The 15,276-nt window shown below is 33.0% G+C and overlaps 1 protein-coding gene across 1 annotated transcript in view; it reads left to right on the top strand.

The window, feature by feature from the left end:
* Window positions 1-320: 320 nt before the first annotated feature.
* Window positions 321-15,276, top strand: part of LOC130896455 (putative glucosylceramidase 3) — a 32,946-nt gene continuing 17,990 nt past the window's right edge. The window contains exons 1-4 of the mRNA XM_057804593.1: window positions 321-431; window positions 5,258-5,555; window positions 8,826-8,990; window positions 9,644-9,815. Coding sequence (XP_057660576.1) covers window positions 398-431; window positions 5,258-5,555; window positions 8,826-8,990; window positions 9,644-9,815 — 669 coding nt within the window. The 5' untranslated portion in view covers window positions 321-397. The remainder of the gene's footprint in view (window positions 432-5,257; window positions 5,556-8,825; window positions 8,991-9,643; window positions 9,816-15,276) is intronic.

Genomic DNA, 15,276 nt, shown 5'->3' with positions numbered 1-15,276 from the left:
TTTTGGACATCGACAATTGTAAATAAAACTCATTAAAGGACAGTAAATATAAAAAGGGTTAAAAATAACGTGAAGAAGTTATTTAAATAATAATGACAAGAAAAATTATGAAAAATAAAAGTTAGAATGAATAAAAGTCGTAACGAATAGCTCCGAAACGTTAACAACCATATGAAAAAAATACGAACAATGGAAATAATATTCCAAAAATTGTTGCTGCATAAATATCATTTGATCAGTCCTCGTATGTCTATTGAAATCAATTTTACATTGATTACAAGTTTGGTCAAAATATAATAATATAAATTAAAACTAGGATTATAATATTCAGACAATTATAATAATAGGAAGTGTTCGATATAAATTTATTCAGTATATGTACTGATAAACGAAAAAAATGAAGTTGGTGCTAATCTTAATTCTTTTAATCGGTATGTAAATGATATTTTTATTTGTTAATTCAGAAGTTATTATCATCCCAATACAATACATAATAAATTTAGTTATTACTCTGCGAAGTTTACTACAAACTCTCCACCTTTCTTATATATTGGTAAAATTATCGCAATCCTCAATGATTCTGGCTGTGCTACTTACTTATTAAGCAGTAGGTTTCAACAGAAGTGCGTCTTCAACGTATTTTATCACCTCTGTGTCTATTTCGTCTTCTCCATAGAATATGTTCTTCATTCGTTTTCAATTCCGTTCATTTAATGGCTTCTTTACAATACTCTCCCCTTCATTATATAGTTTCATTTTCTTTTGTTATTATTTTTATTCATATTATATGTATTTCTTCTTTAACAAAATTATTTATGCTCTTTTCTATTGCTCTATTCTTTTTGGCTTGTCCTACTACTTTGTGTGTTCAACCTAACCTAACCTAACCCAACCTCACCTAACCTAACCTAACCTTAGCTAACCTAAACTAATCTAACTGCTTCAATTTGTTAAATTTTATGCTTGTTTTAGTATCAAAACTTTTGTGCCTATACCATTTTATAGTTTTTATTTACCGATGGTTTCCGTATAATATTTTTTTAAGGTACTCTACCCATGTTTAGATTACTTCATTTCCATCCGACTTTATATCATCTATGTTCTTTATTTAGTCCAATATTTCCTGGTTTTATTGAAACCTTCATAGACTTTTCTGCACCACGTTTCTTTCCGTTACTTTGTACTGCATATGTATGTCTTCTTAGTTATACTTCGTCAAATTTTCTGCTTAGTATGGTAAATCCCCATTCTTTCTTTCGATGGTGACGATATTTCTATCATCTTTTATCCAATTTTTGATGTAAACTTCTTCCCATTTTCTTTGTTTGATAATATATTTCTATCATTCCTTTTTCAATCATCAATGTTTTTTTTGTTTTTACACGTATAGTTTCTGTCCATATTTCCGTTTATTATATGGATAGAAAGTCTTAATTTCTCTTTAAGCAAAATTTTCTTCTTTTAACTCTATTTCGTCTTTAGTTTATCTTTATTTTTGTGCACTGCAGTTTGCTTTATCACTCGTTTCGTTTCTTGCAGTGCTTTTTGTCTTTACCTGTACCAGTTCAAAACAAATTCTGTTTTGTATGGCCTCTCATCTAAACTATCTTTATGTCCTAGCTCTTTTTCCTTAGTTCTTTTTCGTATCTTATTTGAGTTACACTATTACTCCTTTAATCTTTCCTCAATATTTTCTATTATTTTCGTAACAATTAAAAACTAGAGTCTAATCTCTATATAAATTCTCTTTATTTTCTTCGATGGAAATAACCATATACAAGGGTTGCTACTCAAATTTTGAATATACACAAATAAAAACCAATATTTTTCAATAAATATGACTTTATTGTTTTTCAAAATATTCTCCATTAAGCATTTTTTCCTTTGCGATTGTGGTACGTCCAAAGCGTTAACCTCGCAATTAATTTTTAATCTGCGGGTATGAGAAGAAATCATTGTGTACCAAACAAGGACTGTACGGATATGACCCATCAATTTTTCAATATTTTGACTGTTCAAAAACGTTTACCAGTGCTATGTCGTTATGACAAAGCTCTGTGTCATTGGGCTACTCAGATCTTAAGAGGCTGATCGTTAGACAGAAGGTGATGTTTCAACATGACAATGCTCAGAGTCATTGGGCTTCTCAGATCTTAAGAAGATGATCGCTAGATAGAAGTTGATGTTTCATCATGACAATGCTCTGTGTCATCGGGCTTCTCAGATCTTAAGACGTTTATCGCTAGACAAAAATTTTGCACCTATGGAAAGGTTATCGCCGAAGCTGGAACCTGTTTTGGGACTAAACACAAAGTATAGAAAAATTGGACTACTATTATCGTTGTATCTCCTTCGAACTATAAAATAGAATTCTATTACAGAAAAAACTTTTCCTCTGCCTACGAATATTTTAGCCTACCTCTATAAACTGGAGATCGCCTACTATAGTTTATTTTTGTGTACACTAACGTAAAAAACGTATTTACTAATCTGAAACTTGATGCGGTGATTTTGAATATTATTACAGAATAATATTTACGAAAATTTTCATAAACGTATCTAAGCAAATACAAATTGTGGGGCTCTTAGTGGTCTTTTGTAACCATAAACTGTACAGAACAATAGAAAAAGGTTTAGATAGGCTAAAAGCCCTGTGTATTGAAGATTACATAACTGATAGAATCTATATGCCAATAAAATCTGGAAATTTCTAGAAATAGACCATAATCACATTGAAAAAAGAAATTCAATCAATATTCTTGAACAATTATATAAAAAATAATTCTCAATACTAATACCATTAAACCATAAGTAGCTTGTTAACTTCTTTTCGAAATTATGACATCAAGTTAATGGAAATATTTTATATTAAACCTTATATTGATTTTCTCGGTGATACTATATTGTAAATTAACAACAAGAGTTTATATTTTGTGTTTAATATAAGGTCAAATCATTAGCATACGTACAACTGATGTTATTTTCAATCTAGAACCAATTTGCATATTTTTGTTTCCTATATTCTGAAACTAGGGCGAATAGATAAATTTTTATAAACACTATAAACAAGGAAATTATTTACAGTAACAATGAAAATTTCTGTACAGAATCATTCAATTCCATTACGAAATCTAATCATTGACTTTGATATCGAAACAAAAATATATATTCGAGTCAAACAAAACATTTTAAATATTATTTAAAAAAAATATATGAATAGAAATAGAAAAACCTTATAAAAGGGGATTGTCCCAGAAGTACCTGGCCTGACCTAGAGATGTCGGTGGTTGCTTGAGAAATAACACTCTATACAGCACTTGTTTCAAATTTGAAGATGCTTCAGTATTTGTTTGGTAATCCCCAATAGTGAACGTTTTCAGTAAACAAGGAAAAATTGCTCATCGTTATGTGACACAAGACTTTTAATTGAAAGGCTTCAGCCAAACCAATATAAAAGCTGAACTGGATTCTAGACTGGGTGAGATTATTCCTTCGTTACCAACAATAATATATTGGGTAGCAGAGTTTAAACCTGCGAAGACCAGCATCGCAGTGGTCGACCAAATAGGATGCCGACAATCAAAACGATTGGAAAGGGAGTATCCGCTCCAAAGAAGGCAAAGACCGTTCCATCGGCAGATAAAGTCATGACGTCGGTTATTTAGGATGCGCATGGGATAATTTTTATTGAGTACATTGAAAAAGGAAAAACTATGAACGGCGAGTACTATGCGAACTGATTGCAACGTTTGAGCGAAGAAATCAAGCAAAAACGGCCGCATTTGGCTAAGAAAAAAGTGTTTCATCAAGATAATGCACCAGCTCACACATCCGTTATTTCAATGGCCAAAATCAATGAATCTAAGTTAGAATTGCTACCTCATCCTTAATAAAGTTTTGCAAAGACGATTAGTATGGTAAAGAAAGTAACCAAAAGGTTGCTGACATTGGAAAGAAAATTGTGTATGCTATTTGGGATGCAAAAGAAATAAAGTCCTGATAAGAAAGAAAGAATGTGGTGCAAAAATGATGAAGAAAACAGACGTAAAATGACTGGGACATAATATGGAGAGCTTAACTGAAAATAGGGGGTTGTGAATTGTGGTAGAGTGTGTGAAAAGGAAAAAGATACCTCTGTCGAGATAGTCGAATGGGGTAGGGGTGGATTTGGAAACATTTATAATGATAAACTGAAAACAAATCGCTATGGAGTGGGTTAGTGAACAAACTGAAGATGTGAAATAACAAGGATTGATTCTTCCTTCAAAAGAGATTCGCAAAATCCATAACTTCCACACAAGAGACGTGCCATTTTTAAACTGATATTAACAGAATCCATGTAAAGATCAAATATTTTGGCAAAGTCTTCAATGAATCAATAAGGTTTCAGTAGCACGTCGCATTTAACTATTTTTATTTCCAGAAACAGAACTAGAATCCTTGTAGAAAAGGTTATTTACGAGGGCAATTTGTTTTTCAACCTCCGATAGGCTATAAATAAGAAACAAGTTCGTATAGAACAATATTAAGAGATTGAGATATTTGACATATCTGTGGACAAGCTTTTCAATACCCTCTTCAAATAAAGTTGTCGCCAATGTAGCTCAACCGTTCAGTAACAATAAAATACAAAACAGACCTTGAAACTTCTGGAAATTTCGTAAACAAAGCTGTAATTGTGAACCTGCGGTTTTCTTTAATCAATCTGTCAACTCGTTGAGAACCAAGTCATCTGAAACGACTGATTTGCGTCCTTGGCCCCCTTCATCATTCACAGACATGTTTAGGTGGCTGTAGCACTACGCCGACTGACGCCTGAAGGTCAAAAATAGCAGAGTGTGCAGTGCGAGATCTTTACACTCGCCTACAGCGCATGCCTGCTTTCTTCTGCCCGCTTAGTGGCCCTTGTATTTAAATAAAATTCCAAGTAACATGTTGAATTCGAAATTTTTTCATTCGTATTTGCGGTAAATAATATATTTACGTTGTTTTATTTGCAAGTATTCGAATCATTAACTTTTTGTGTAACATCATTGAAGAATCATTCATTTTAAGTTGATAACAGTTTCAATAAGGCTAGAAGATTTGAAAATTTCCTCAAATTTCATAAATATATTTATAGATACCCTATAAAATAAATGAGATTTTAATTTTCCTTTTTTTATTTTGCTGAAACTATCGTAAAACATTTTAAAGTTCGTACGTGATTGAATCGCAATCTGTTGATTTTTATTACATTTCTATGCTCTATTTACAGCATGTTCCGGTTGCAAAGCGGACGGGTGTTTAGAAAGGGATTACGGAGAAGGAAATACAGTTTGCGTGTGTAACAATCAACACTGCGACACAATGCCACGTATAAACAAAGTTTCTTTTCCTTATATTCTAATCTACACCTCCAATAAAAGTGGAAAACGATTCAAGAAAAACTACAAAACTTTTACAACTCGAGGTGGTATAAAAAACAGTGTTTCAGGGAAATTTTATGAAGACAAAACTACAAACGAAAGAAATGTTTCTATAAAAATATCCAAATTCACCAAAAAAAAACGAAGGTGAGGTTTCTAATGTTTTATTTAGACGGAATAAATTCATTGACATACTTTAACGTGTAAATGCGGTTCCTACCTTCAATTCTCTTCAAAAGACAGGTACAACTCTCCATTTTTCAAATTTCAAATTGCAACAATAAAATGTGAAATAATAAAAAAACTAGATGTTCAAAATGTTAACCACTAGCACTATCTTATCTTATTTAGCATATAAAGATTGATCGAAAGGTTCAATTGTGTACACATTGCCCTTTACATATCCCCAAATGAAGAAATTTAATAATATGAAATCTCAAGTACAACGTAGAAACTACATTGATGTCCAAATAATACCTTCTACAATACAGGAAATCAAAACCTCGTGTGATAAATTCAAACTCCGGAAAGCACCCATATCAGATCGCATTTCATCGGAAGTTATAAAACTAGGAGTAGAATATACCATAGATTTATTCCTGGAGATTTACAATCGAGCACTCGAAATCGGAACCTTTTCTGAAATCTGGAAATACGTGCTAAAAACGAAGAAAGGAAAACCTCTGCAGGCTCCCCCATTACATAGACACCCGTATCTTCACGACACTGCTGGTAAACTACTGGAACATCTGATTCTCAGTCGATTGCAAAATGAGCTGAACGCGAGGCTACATCGAACTTACAGATTAGATTTATGAAAGGAAGATCAACAATGGATGCTTTTAAAATAGTCATATCAAAACTGCCTCAGGAATCAATTCTGGTCCCTATGCTATGGAACGTATCATGCATCGACATTCTTAAACTGACCTTCTTGGCGGAATAACAACGATTTCACTCTGATCGTTGTTGCACGTGACGAAAACCAATCCCGCCATAGATGAAATCAGCTACTAGATGAACAAAAAAAAACTTGAGCTAGCTCCAGAAAAAACGCAATCGATTCTACTAACATCAAGAAGACCAATAGACCCAATTGAATTCGAAGTAGAAAATATAGCTATAAGGGCACAGAAAATGCTAAAGTATCTGGAAGTATGGATGGGTAAAAAAATTAAAATACTAACATCATGTTATGAAAACCATCGATAATACGTCTAAACTTATTGGTGACAGGACCAAAAGCGAGCAAAAGAAGACTATCAGTCTAGAAAGGACTCATGGAAGTGGTAAGAACCTATAATAAACTGTATTCTGAGTGCACTCCACTCCACTTTCGCAATAGTAGTACTCGCCAACTGCCCACTTATAGATTTGCTAGTCACAAAACGACATGATACGCACTTAGGAAAAGACAAAAGGCAGAAAATACCCTCTTACTTGAATGGCAACAGCGTTGGAAAAGCACAAACAACTGGACGAGAACACTCTTCAAAACTTGCCTGAGTAGATCAACAGTCAACACGGCGAAATGAATTTCTACCTTACCACTCTCTGGAAACGGATATTTCAGAACTTATCTGTATCGTTTCCATGTCATTGACAGCCCAATATATCTAAACAGTAACAACAACGTCGACGTCAACTATTCTCTCTTTCATTGCCATCGGTGGAACACGCAAAGGAAAATACACCAAGAGAAATTAGCACAATCTTCTTTACTGAAATTCTTGTACCAATCCTGCTGGTTCCTGACAGAAATTGGACTACTTTTGCGACGACGATAGAAGATATCCTTGGAGTAAAGACTTTCAATTAAAGGAACACTAATATTTTGAAATAACATATTAGATACCCTGGGCTTTTGAAGTGATGCTTAGGCGGTTTTAAAGGTTCATAAAGGAAGCAAAAAGAGGTGTGATTTTAGTGGGTAGCGCTTTCTACTGCGCCACTCTCAAAAAACATAATGTGAAATCAGGTAATCGCTCTGGCTTTTCTACCAATCCTTACCTCCTTATAAACCAATTGGGACGTATTGCATTGATATACTCTCAGACGTTGCGTTGGTAATCTGGTGGTGCTCCATCTTGCTGGAACCATATCGCATCAACTGGTACTTAATTACCATGATTACGATATAAATTTAAAATGGCATAATTTTGTAGTTGCAATGACCACTATTCAAATTGCCCTCAAATAGAGGCCACTCAGTTATTCCCACTCCTCTCAAATCTGATTTTACCCTAGTATCCATTTATTTTTCGGCCTGTCTCTTCTTTTTCTAATTCCCTTTCCCATTCAGAATGCTCCAGCCACATTTGGGTTCTGACTTGCGTGATATTAAGCTCGTTTTACATTTCTTTCAGTTCATCATTTGTTTTTATTCTCTATAACTGTTTATTTTCACGTCCCCAGTATTTCTCGAATAATTTCTGCCCAAATATTAATCTTTTGGGGGTATCGCGTGTATTCTTCTCTTATCCAGTGAGGATTTTCTGTTGAACAGTAGCGGCAAGCGATTAGCATGACCGTTAAATAGAAAGGTTCACTCATAGACAAACATAACGGCTTTTGATTGGATTCGTCTCATTTTTAACCCAACCTCGTATTTATGCTTTCAAATTAATGACAAAACTCTTGTTCTTCGTTAGTTATATTCCAATTTTTTCGATGTGATCATACTAACTTTAAATGAAAATTCAGATCAATTCAAATCAAGAGTTGCGTTGTCCTATCTATTCCTCATAATGCAGTAGCTTTAAGCAATTCCTTCCTTCACCAATGATGAGTAGTAATGCTTTCCTCTTATTGTTTCGCCTTTTTGAAGATAGTCGAAGAATACAATCCCTTGAACAATCAGCAAAAACGGTTGCCATCACATTTCCAGCCAATGGAACAGTCTTTGCCTCATTAATTTCATTTACATTTATCAATTTTCGCAAAAAATCCGACTGATTTTATTCAAACTGGGTTAGTTAGGCCTGGGAAATGTTCAATGGAATTCACTTTTGGTCGAGATTCATCAAACGTGGCAACCAATGCGTAGATAGTTTACGCATGCATAATTCCTCAGTCAGTGTATGTCAAATACTTTTTTTGTTTTGTTAATAGTGTCTTCTACCTCTCTAATCTTAATTCGACGGCCCTCTACTACTCTTTGGTAGAATATTTCGAAGATATCACTTGTTGTAGCAGTTTTTCAGTTTTTACATCTCCAACTGCTCAAAACTTTACGGTCATAAATGATGGTGCAAAGTGTCCATATACAGCGGGACTCTATGCTCAATTATTTTCAGAAAAATCGTCAAAATGAATCACTTGTATGATTGTGTAATGAAAACTAAGCGTCCTACTGTAAATTTTCAAAAAAAACTAATATGTAGAAATTCTCCGTATATATAATTATATTTTTTCCAGTTGTCTGAACGGAACGAATGACGTTAATAATAATATACCAAAAACGATCGTTATTAACTCGAAAATAACATATCAGAAAATCATTGGTTGGGGAGGAGCTTTCACTGATTCTACTGGAATCAATATAAAGAGCTTGAAAAAAAATTTGCAAGGAAAATTAATGAGGTAAAAAAAAATATTTTTATTCTCATATCCATCTAATCAAATCTTTTTTCATGGTTTTCGTTGCAGCTTTTAATTTCATACAACCTAACTTTTGGTTAATATATTATAACAGGAGTTGCTTTTTCTGAAGCTTTTCCCACATAGTCAGTGCCCAGATTATTTCTGCTGTGACCCTCTATTTTACCCTACATTATAAGCTGCAAAATCTGGTTGTGATGTCTTCTGAAGGCATCACCGAGATATGACAGTTTTGGTCAAGACTGCTTCATATCCTTGCATCGCCATTCAAGATATTCTTAGCATTTCAAATACTTCTATACGGTTGATTGTGGTGGCCTTCAGTCTAAAGATTTAACCCCTTATAGCAGAAATATAACATTTAATCATTCTTTGTGTCAGTTTAAATCCAACTGCTGGATGATGTAGCAGCCTAGTTATTTACGTCCTGTCCATTTACCTATAGTGACACGTTGAGGTTTGGCTGCAAGCTGAAGACTATAAACTTTGTCTTTTTATATGCAGGCCCTTTTTTTGTCACTTATTCAAGATTGTGCATCATTATGAATCTTCTCCATAAAATTCATTATTGAACGTTTAACAGAAATAGTTTTACCAAAATTTCAATGAAAATTTAGATAATGTATAAATTTCAGATCGTATTTCTCAACTGAAGGTCTGGAATATAATTTATGTAGAGTACCAATCGGATGTACTGACTTCTCTACCCATGGGTATACCTATGTTGATGACATTGATGATGGTGATTACCGCGAAGATCCCTTACTGACAAAGTTTAAACTAGCTCGAGAAGATCATCTATATAAAGTAAGATTTATTAAAAATTACTTTTAGGTAAGGTCTACCTGCTTAGCAGGACATTTGCTATAACATACTCGTATATCCTGAACTACTTAGTTAAATCCCAGATTAAATACTACAGACTTTTGAATCGGTTATGTTCAGCGTTACCTCACTATCCGAGCATGAAATTAAATTCCGTAGCTTCATATCAATAATCGTCTGCGTGCGCTTTGCTATCCCATCCCTTTAAATCAGTTATTTTTCGCATCTTTCTCATAATGTCTTCTCAACCTACTGAGACATATGTGGTTTTAATCTGCGGCTATAGAGTATCTTCAACTACTTTATGCAATCATTTAAAAATAATACTGACTCTGTGTCGCATTTTCCACTTCTTCGGGAGTAAAAAAACGTTGATCTAGCAATTTATTTTTGATCTACGCGAATAAGAATCATTGGATACCAAAGACTGAACGGTGGATGATCCATCAATTCGATGTTTGGAAACGTTTTTGTTTGTAAGAGTTCCCATTGCTGGTATTCCATTCATTTTACTCGTCTTTAAAGACGCATATACTCGATTGTTATTTCTTTTCGGGTTCATATGCTTAAATCAATCCGTCAAATTCCTTTGACAGCCAAATATTCATGCAATGTAAGTGAGTGGAACTAATGCCCAAATATTAACAAGACCTTCGTCGGAATGATTGAGGTTGGGCTTACAAAAACGTGCCGGTACGACTCGACCTTCGTAGTTATCGATGCCTAAACTAGGTTAGTGCAGAACTTTTTTTGGAATTAATGGCACAAAAAATGACACAAAAACACATTCTGGCATTGCAGAAACAATGCCAATCTGCAATTAACCTGCTGAAGACACTAGCTTTCAAAAATTGGGGTGTAGACTACACATATACAAATTGATAAAATCTAAACTTGACTAGGGAGCGATCGTCTACAATTCTGCTAGTAAAACTATTCTACAGTCTCTGGAAGTTATTTAGAACACAGATCACTACGCAACTGTTTGGGTGTCCATTGTTCAAGTCACATCCGAAGCTTATTCAAAGAAACTGGATAGCTACCAATTTTTTACCGAAGAGATCATCTGAGCATTTCGTACGCGGACAGAAATTTTCGATCAATCCAACTACTATTCCTTTCTATCAATAGTTGCTATTCCCCCGAGAACAATACCCAGTCCAACTACAGACCTAGAACTTGCCCAACTCAAAAAATCAAAAATATCAACAAACGTAATAAAACGAAAATTCCTAAGGAGCTTAAGTGACTTTTATAAGGTATATACAGATGCTTCAAAAAATCAGACTCAGGCCAGAACTTGAAGATCTCCCCCGTTGAGTACGGTCAGAATCTGGATCATGAATAGGTTGAAAGTCATGTATATTTGGAGGAGAATCAGCAGTCGAGGTAGGTTGCAAATCATCTTCCTCTGGTTCAGGAGCAAAGTTCTTCTTTTGAATTTCTGAACGCCGAAGCTGGTCAATGTGACACTTTATCTCCACTTGTTCATCGTTGAGCTGAACGATGTAGTAAAGTCTTCCAAGCTTCATTTATGTGTAATTTTCGAATCTCTGGAGATAGATTATAGAGGATTCCTTCTTTAAGTAGAAATGTTCGAAGGATTGAATTAGAGCAAGATTGAACTGACCTGAAGGACGAGGATCATCACCAGAAATAGCAGCTTGGACGGCGGCAGTCGAACCGGCAGTAGATTGTTGAATCACTGTATCCAGTAGCTTCTTCTGTTCCTCTTTGAACGCAGCTAGAATCTGTGCGAATGAATTGATCAGCATTCATAGCACAATGGTTATCTCGTCGTCACTATTAAGGTATCGATGAAGACAAAATGAATTTAGATGAACCTGATTTCTTCGACAGTCGTATTTTTATATCTAACACACTGTTGAATAATTTTGAAAAAAGGGGTTACTAAAAAGTCACTACAAACTACGCAGAAGCGGTAACATCTTATTAATGTTCTAATTTCACTATGACAGTCACAACAAACCGCTTTCTACTCCTAAAACCTGTCAAAATCCTTTGTACACCCTCCTATTACATCTATCCACTCTGCTGAATTGTTTGCCATTCAAGAAGCACTTGAGAAAATTTCAAAAAGTGGATCTAACAGATTCCCAAAGTTTACTAACGGTAATTTTTCAACAATTCTGCCAACAATATCTCAATCATCTTATTGAAAATGCAAAAAAAATGCCAAGGAAAAGCAAATCAGAACCATCACGAACTTTACGAAACCGTTAAAAATTATCACGACTATAACTCTAACAATATAAGTAGAAGAGAGCAAGTGACCCTCTCACGTCTAAGGATATACTCTAAGGAAATCACAAACCCACGTGCAATAGAGAGTTAACAGTGAAACACCTCTTAATTGACTATAACATATGATAATGGAAAACTGGAAAAGCTACTTCCAGAAAACTCAATGAAACTTATGAACTACCTGAGAGACTGCAAACTGAGTAGTAAAATCTAAATTTAACGATCCTATGTACCTCAATTGGTGGTTGATGCGTAAAAAATTGAAAAAAGGAAAAACATTTATTCAATACTATCTGGGGGACCACCATGCGGTTATGGTTAACTGAACGCAACTACTAATAAGACATTATGGCTGAAATATTAATGTTTATTCTCCGAATATTAATCTATACATCAGCTGATTTTTTAATAACATTAATATTATGGTCTTGAGTTGAAAGACAAATTAAAAGTGACGGGGAAACAATTAGGAAATTAGATACTATGAAATGTAAAAGCACTAAAAGTTGTGTCATCTCGTAAAAATTTTATGTTGACAAGTAAACGTCGTAAAAGAAGCTCAAAGACAACTATTTCTTCAGCAACATGGTGGAAATAACATTGTTATGTCTCGTAAATGGACAATACCTACTACTTTTATTTATCTACCTGACCAGACGAACTTCGTACACCGTAAAAGTCAATGAATGTCGTGTTAAACATTAGTTACACTTAATATATGATTTTATGAAAGTAATAAGTATTTAGTTTAGTACTTTTAGAATAATGACACCATAGTATAAGTATATCCATCGTGTATTTCGCCCATTTCCTAACCTAATCTAACCTAACCTAAAAAATAATATATTTTTATTTATTTATAAGAAATCACATCAACTGTATAAATTTATCAGCTACGAAACATTAGGTAACTAAACTCTATTAAATATATTAATGATTTTTCAAAATGTTATCAGTTTATGATAATTATTATCATGAAATACATCACTACATGTGTTAGATGTGGTACTGTTAATAATTCACTGTTATATGCATTTATTGATTTTTCAAAATATCATTTATCAAGATCAATACACTTTTGTATGAGTGTTAAACAATTGTTGAAGCATTTTTTTCCATTCCAATTGAGGTACTTCCAAAAAATGTGATTTGAACTGCTAGGATAGTAAGAACCAAGAAGATAACTGGACAAAAAAGACTGATCACAAAGAGTTACTTTAACACCTTGAGCCAATAATGAAATTCGCGAAAGTCTTTTTAATCTTGAAAAAAAATCTTCTTCCATCCTATCAAAGGCAAAATTGAAAGAGGAAATATTTGTAGAGCCCCAAATTAAGAACTTGATAGAAAATACAGAATTTGCAAACGAAATGGAAGATGAGGAAGATGTATGAAGAGTTTCAAAGAAGTTTTCAAAGAAAATTTATTTGTCTCTTCAATTTCTTATTTCTTAGACCTTGTGACATGTTTATGTTTCTAAATCTTCTTGATTTTAGGTCTCTTCTGGTCTATGGTAAACTGAACGAAGATCTTTCTTTAATGTTTAACAGTAATCGGCCACCGTTTAGGTTTTCCAGCTCTCTTGTTATATTTTGAACCATCTTTTAAATATACAAAATCTTCCACGTTGCTTTTTGCTCATGTCACCAAAGTTTTCCGGAAAATAGTCGAAATGGGAATGAAAAAAGTGGATTTTTATGCTTATATAAAAACCCATTTTCAGCATTTCCCCAACTATTTTAAATTATTTTGGGTTTGTATAATTTACTAGATATGTTTATGTTTTAAAACCTTCTTGATTTTAGGTCTCTTCTGTTTCAAACTTAGTTTTTTTAATAGTTTTCGAAAGATAGAGGTCATCAACACGATGAAAAAAATAGAACTGCATTAACGAACCATGAAATTTAAAAAAAAAAACATAAATTCGAAAAGTCGTAACGTCAATTTTATCCATGTTTCAAAAATTATTAAAAAAACTCTAAGATTGAAACAGAAGAGACCTAAAATCCAGAAGATTTAGAAACATAAACATATCGAGTAAATTATACAGACCCAAAGTAATTTAAAATAGTTGGGGAAATGCTGAAAAAATTCAGGTTCTTCGCTTGTAATATGATCATAAAAATTCACTTTTTCCATTCCCATTTCGACTATTTCCCGGAAAATTTTGGAAATTTAAAAGATGGAACAAAAGATAACAAGAGATCTGGGAAACCTTAACGGTGGCCGATTACTGTTGAACATTAAAGAGAGACCTTCATTCAGCTGACCATAGCAAAAAACAACCAAAAGAAGCATCTTCAACAAAAAAAGCATTTTATTAAGGAGCATAAACAATAAATAAATATTTTCTGTATATGTCTTTCTTTAAAACATTATAAAATTATCTTATAGCCGAAATGAATCGTGTTTTTCCATATTTTGGGATTGTACTGTTTTGGAAAATAACCTCACATTGTACTAAACAACTAGATTGTGAATCAGCAGTACATAAATTAGTCGCTAAGTTAAGTTTATTTTTTTTTTTCAACATTTCACATCTTAGTTCTCTTTTAGATATTTTGATCTAGATTTTAGGTCTATTTTATAAAAAATTTTGACCAACCAATCTATTTCGGTCTTTATCAAAATATTATTTGATATTCAGTTATTTGTGTATTTGTTTCTTAGTTTTTGACAAGCTTTTGTCTACAAATTGTGAAGGATTTTTTGTCAACAAAGCATTTCATCTCCCTTCTTTCCCTATAACAATTTTTGTAATTATATTAATAAATAGAGATCACATTAATATCAAATTTGAAATAAAATAGAAATCTGTGTTATCAATACAAGTAAATTTATTTTTGTGCTTCTAAATCTTCTTGATTTTAGGTCTCTTCTGTTTCAAAATTAGTTTTTTCAAATAATTTTTGAATGATAGATAAAATATTTTGATAAAGACTTAAAGAAAAGTCGAAACGTCAATTTTATCTATTTTGAAACAGAGGAGAAATAAAATCAAGAAGATTTAGAAACATAGACATATCAAAAGGTCTTAGAAATAGAAATAAAAGAGACAAATAAATTTTGACTTAGTTTTTACATCTCAAAAATATGTAGCAACTATTAACTATATTATTCGTAATTGCATAAAAATTTTCAAAATAGACTTATGAATTTCACTTATATTGTTCAATTT

Source organism: Diorhabda carinulata, chromosome 7 (assembly GCF_026250575.1).
Source record: "Diorhabda carinulata isolate Delta chromosome 7, icDioCari1.1, whole genome shotgun sequence".
NCBI lineage: Eukaryota > Metazoa > Arthropoda > Insecta > Coleoptera > Chrysomelidae > Diorhabda > Diorhabda carinulata.
This window is presented reverse-complemented; position numbering and strand designations above follow the sequence as displayed.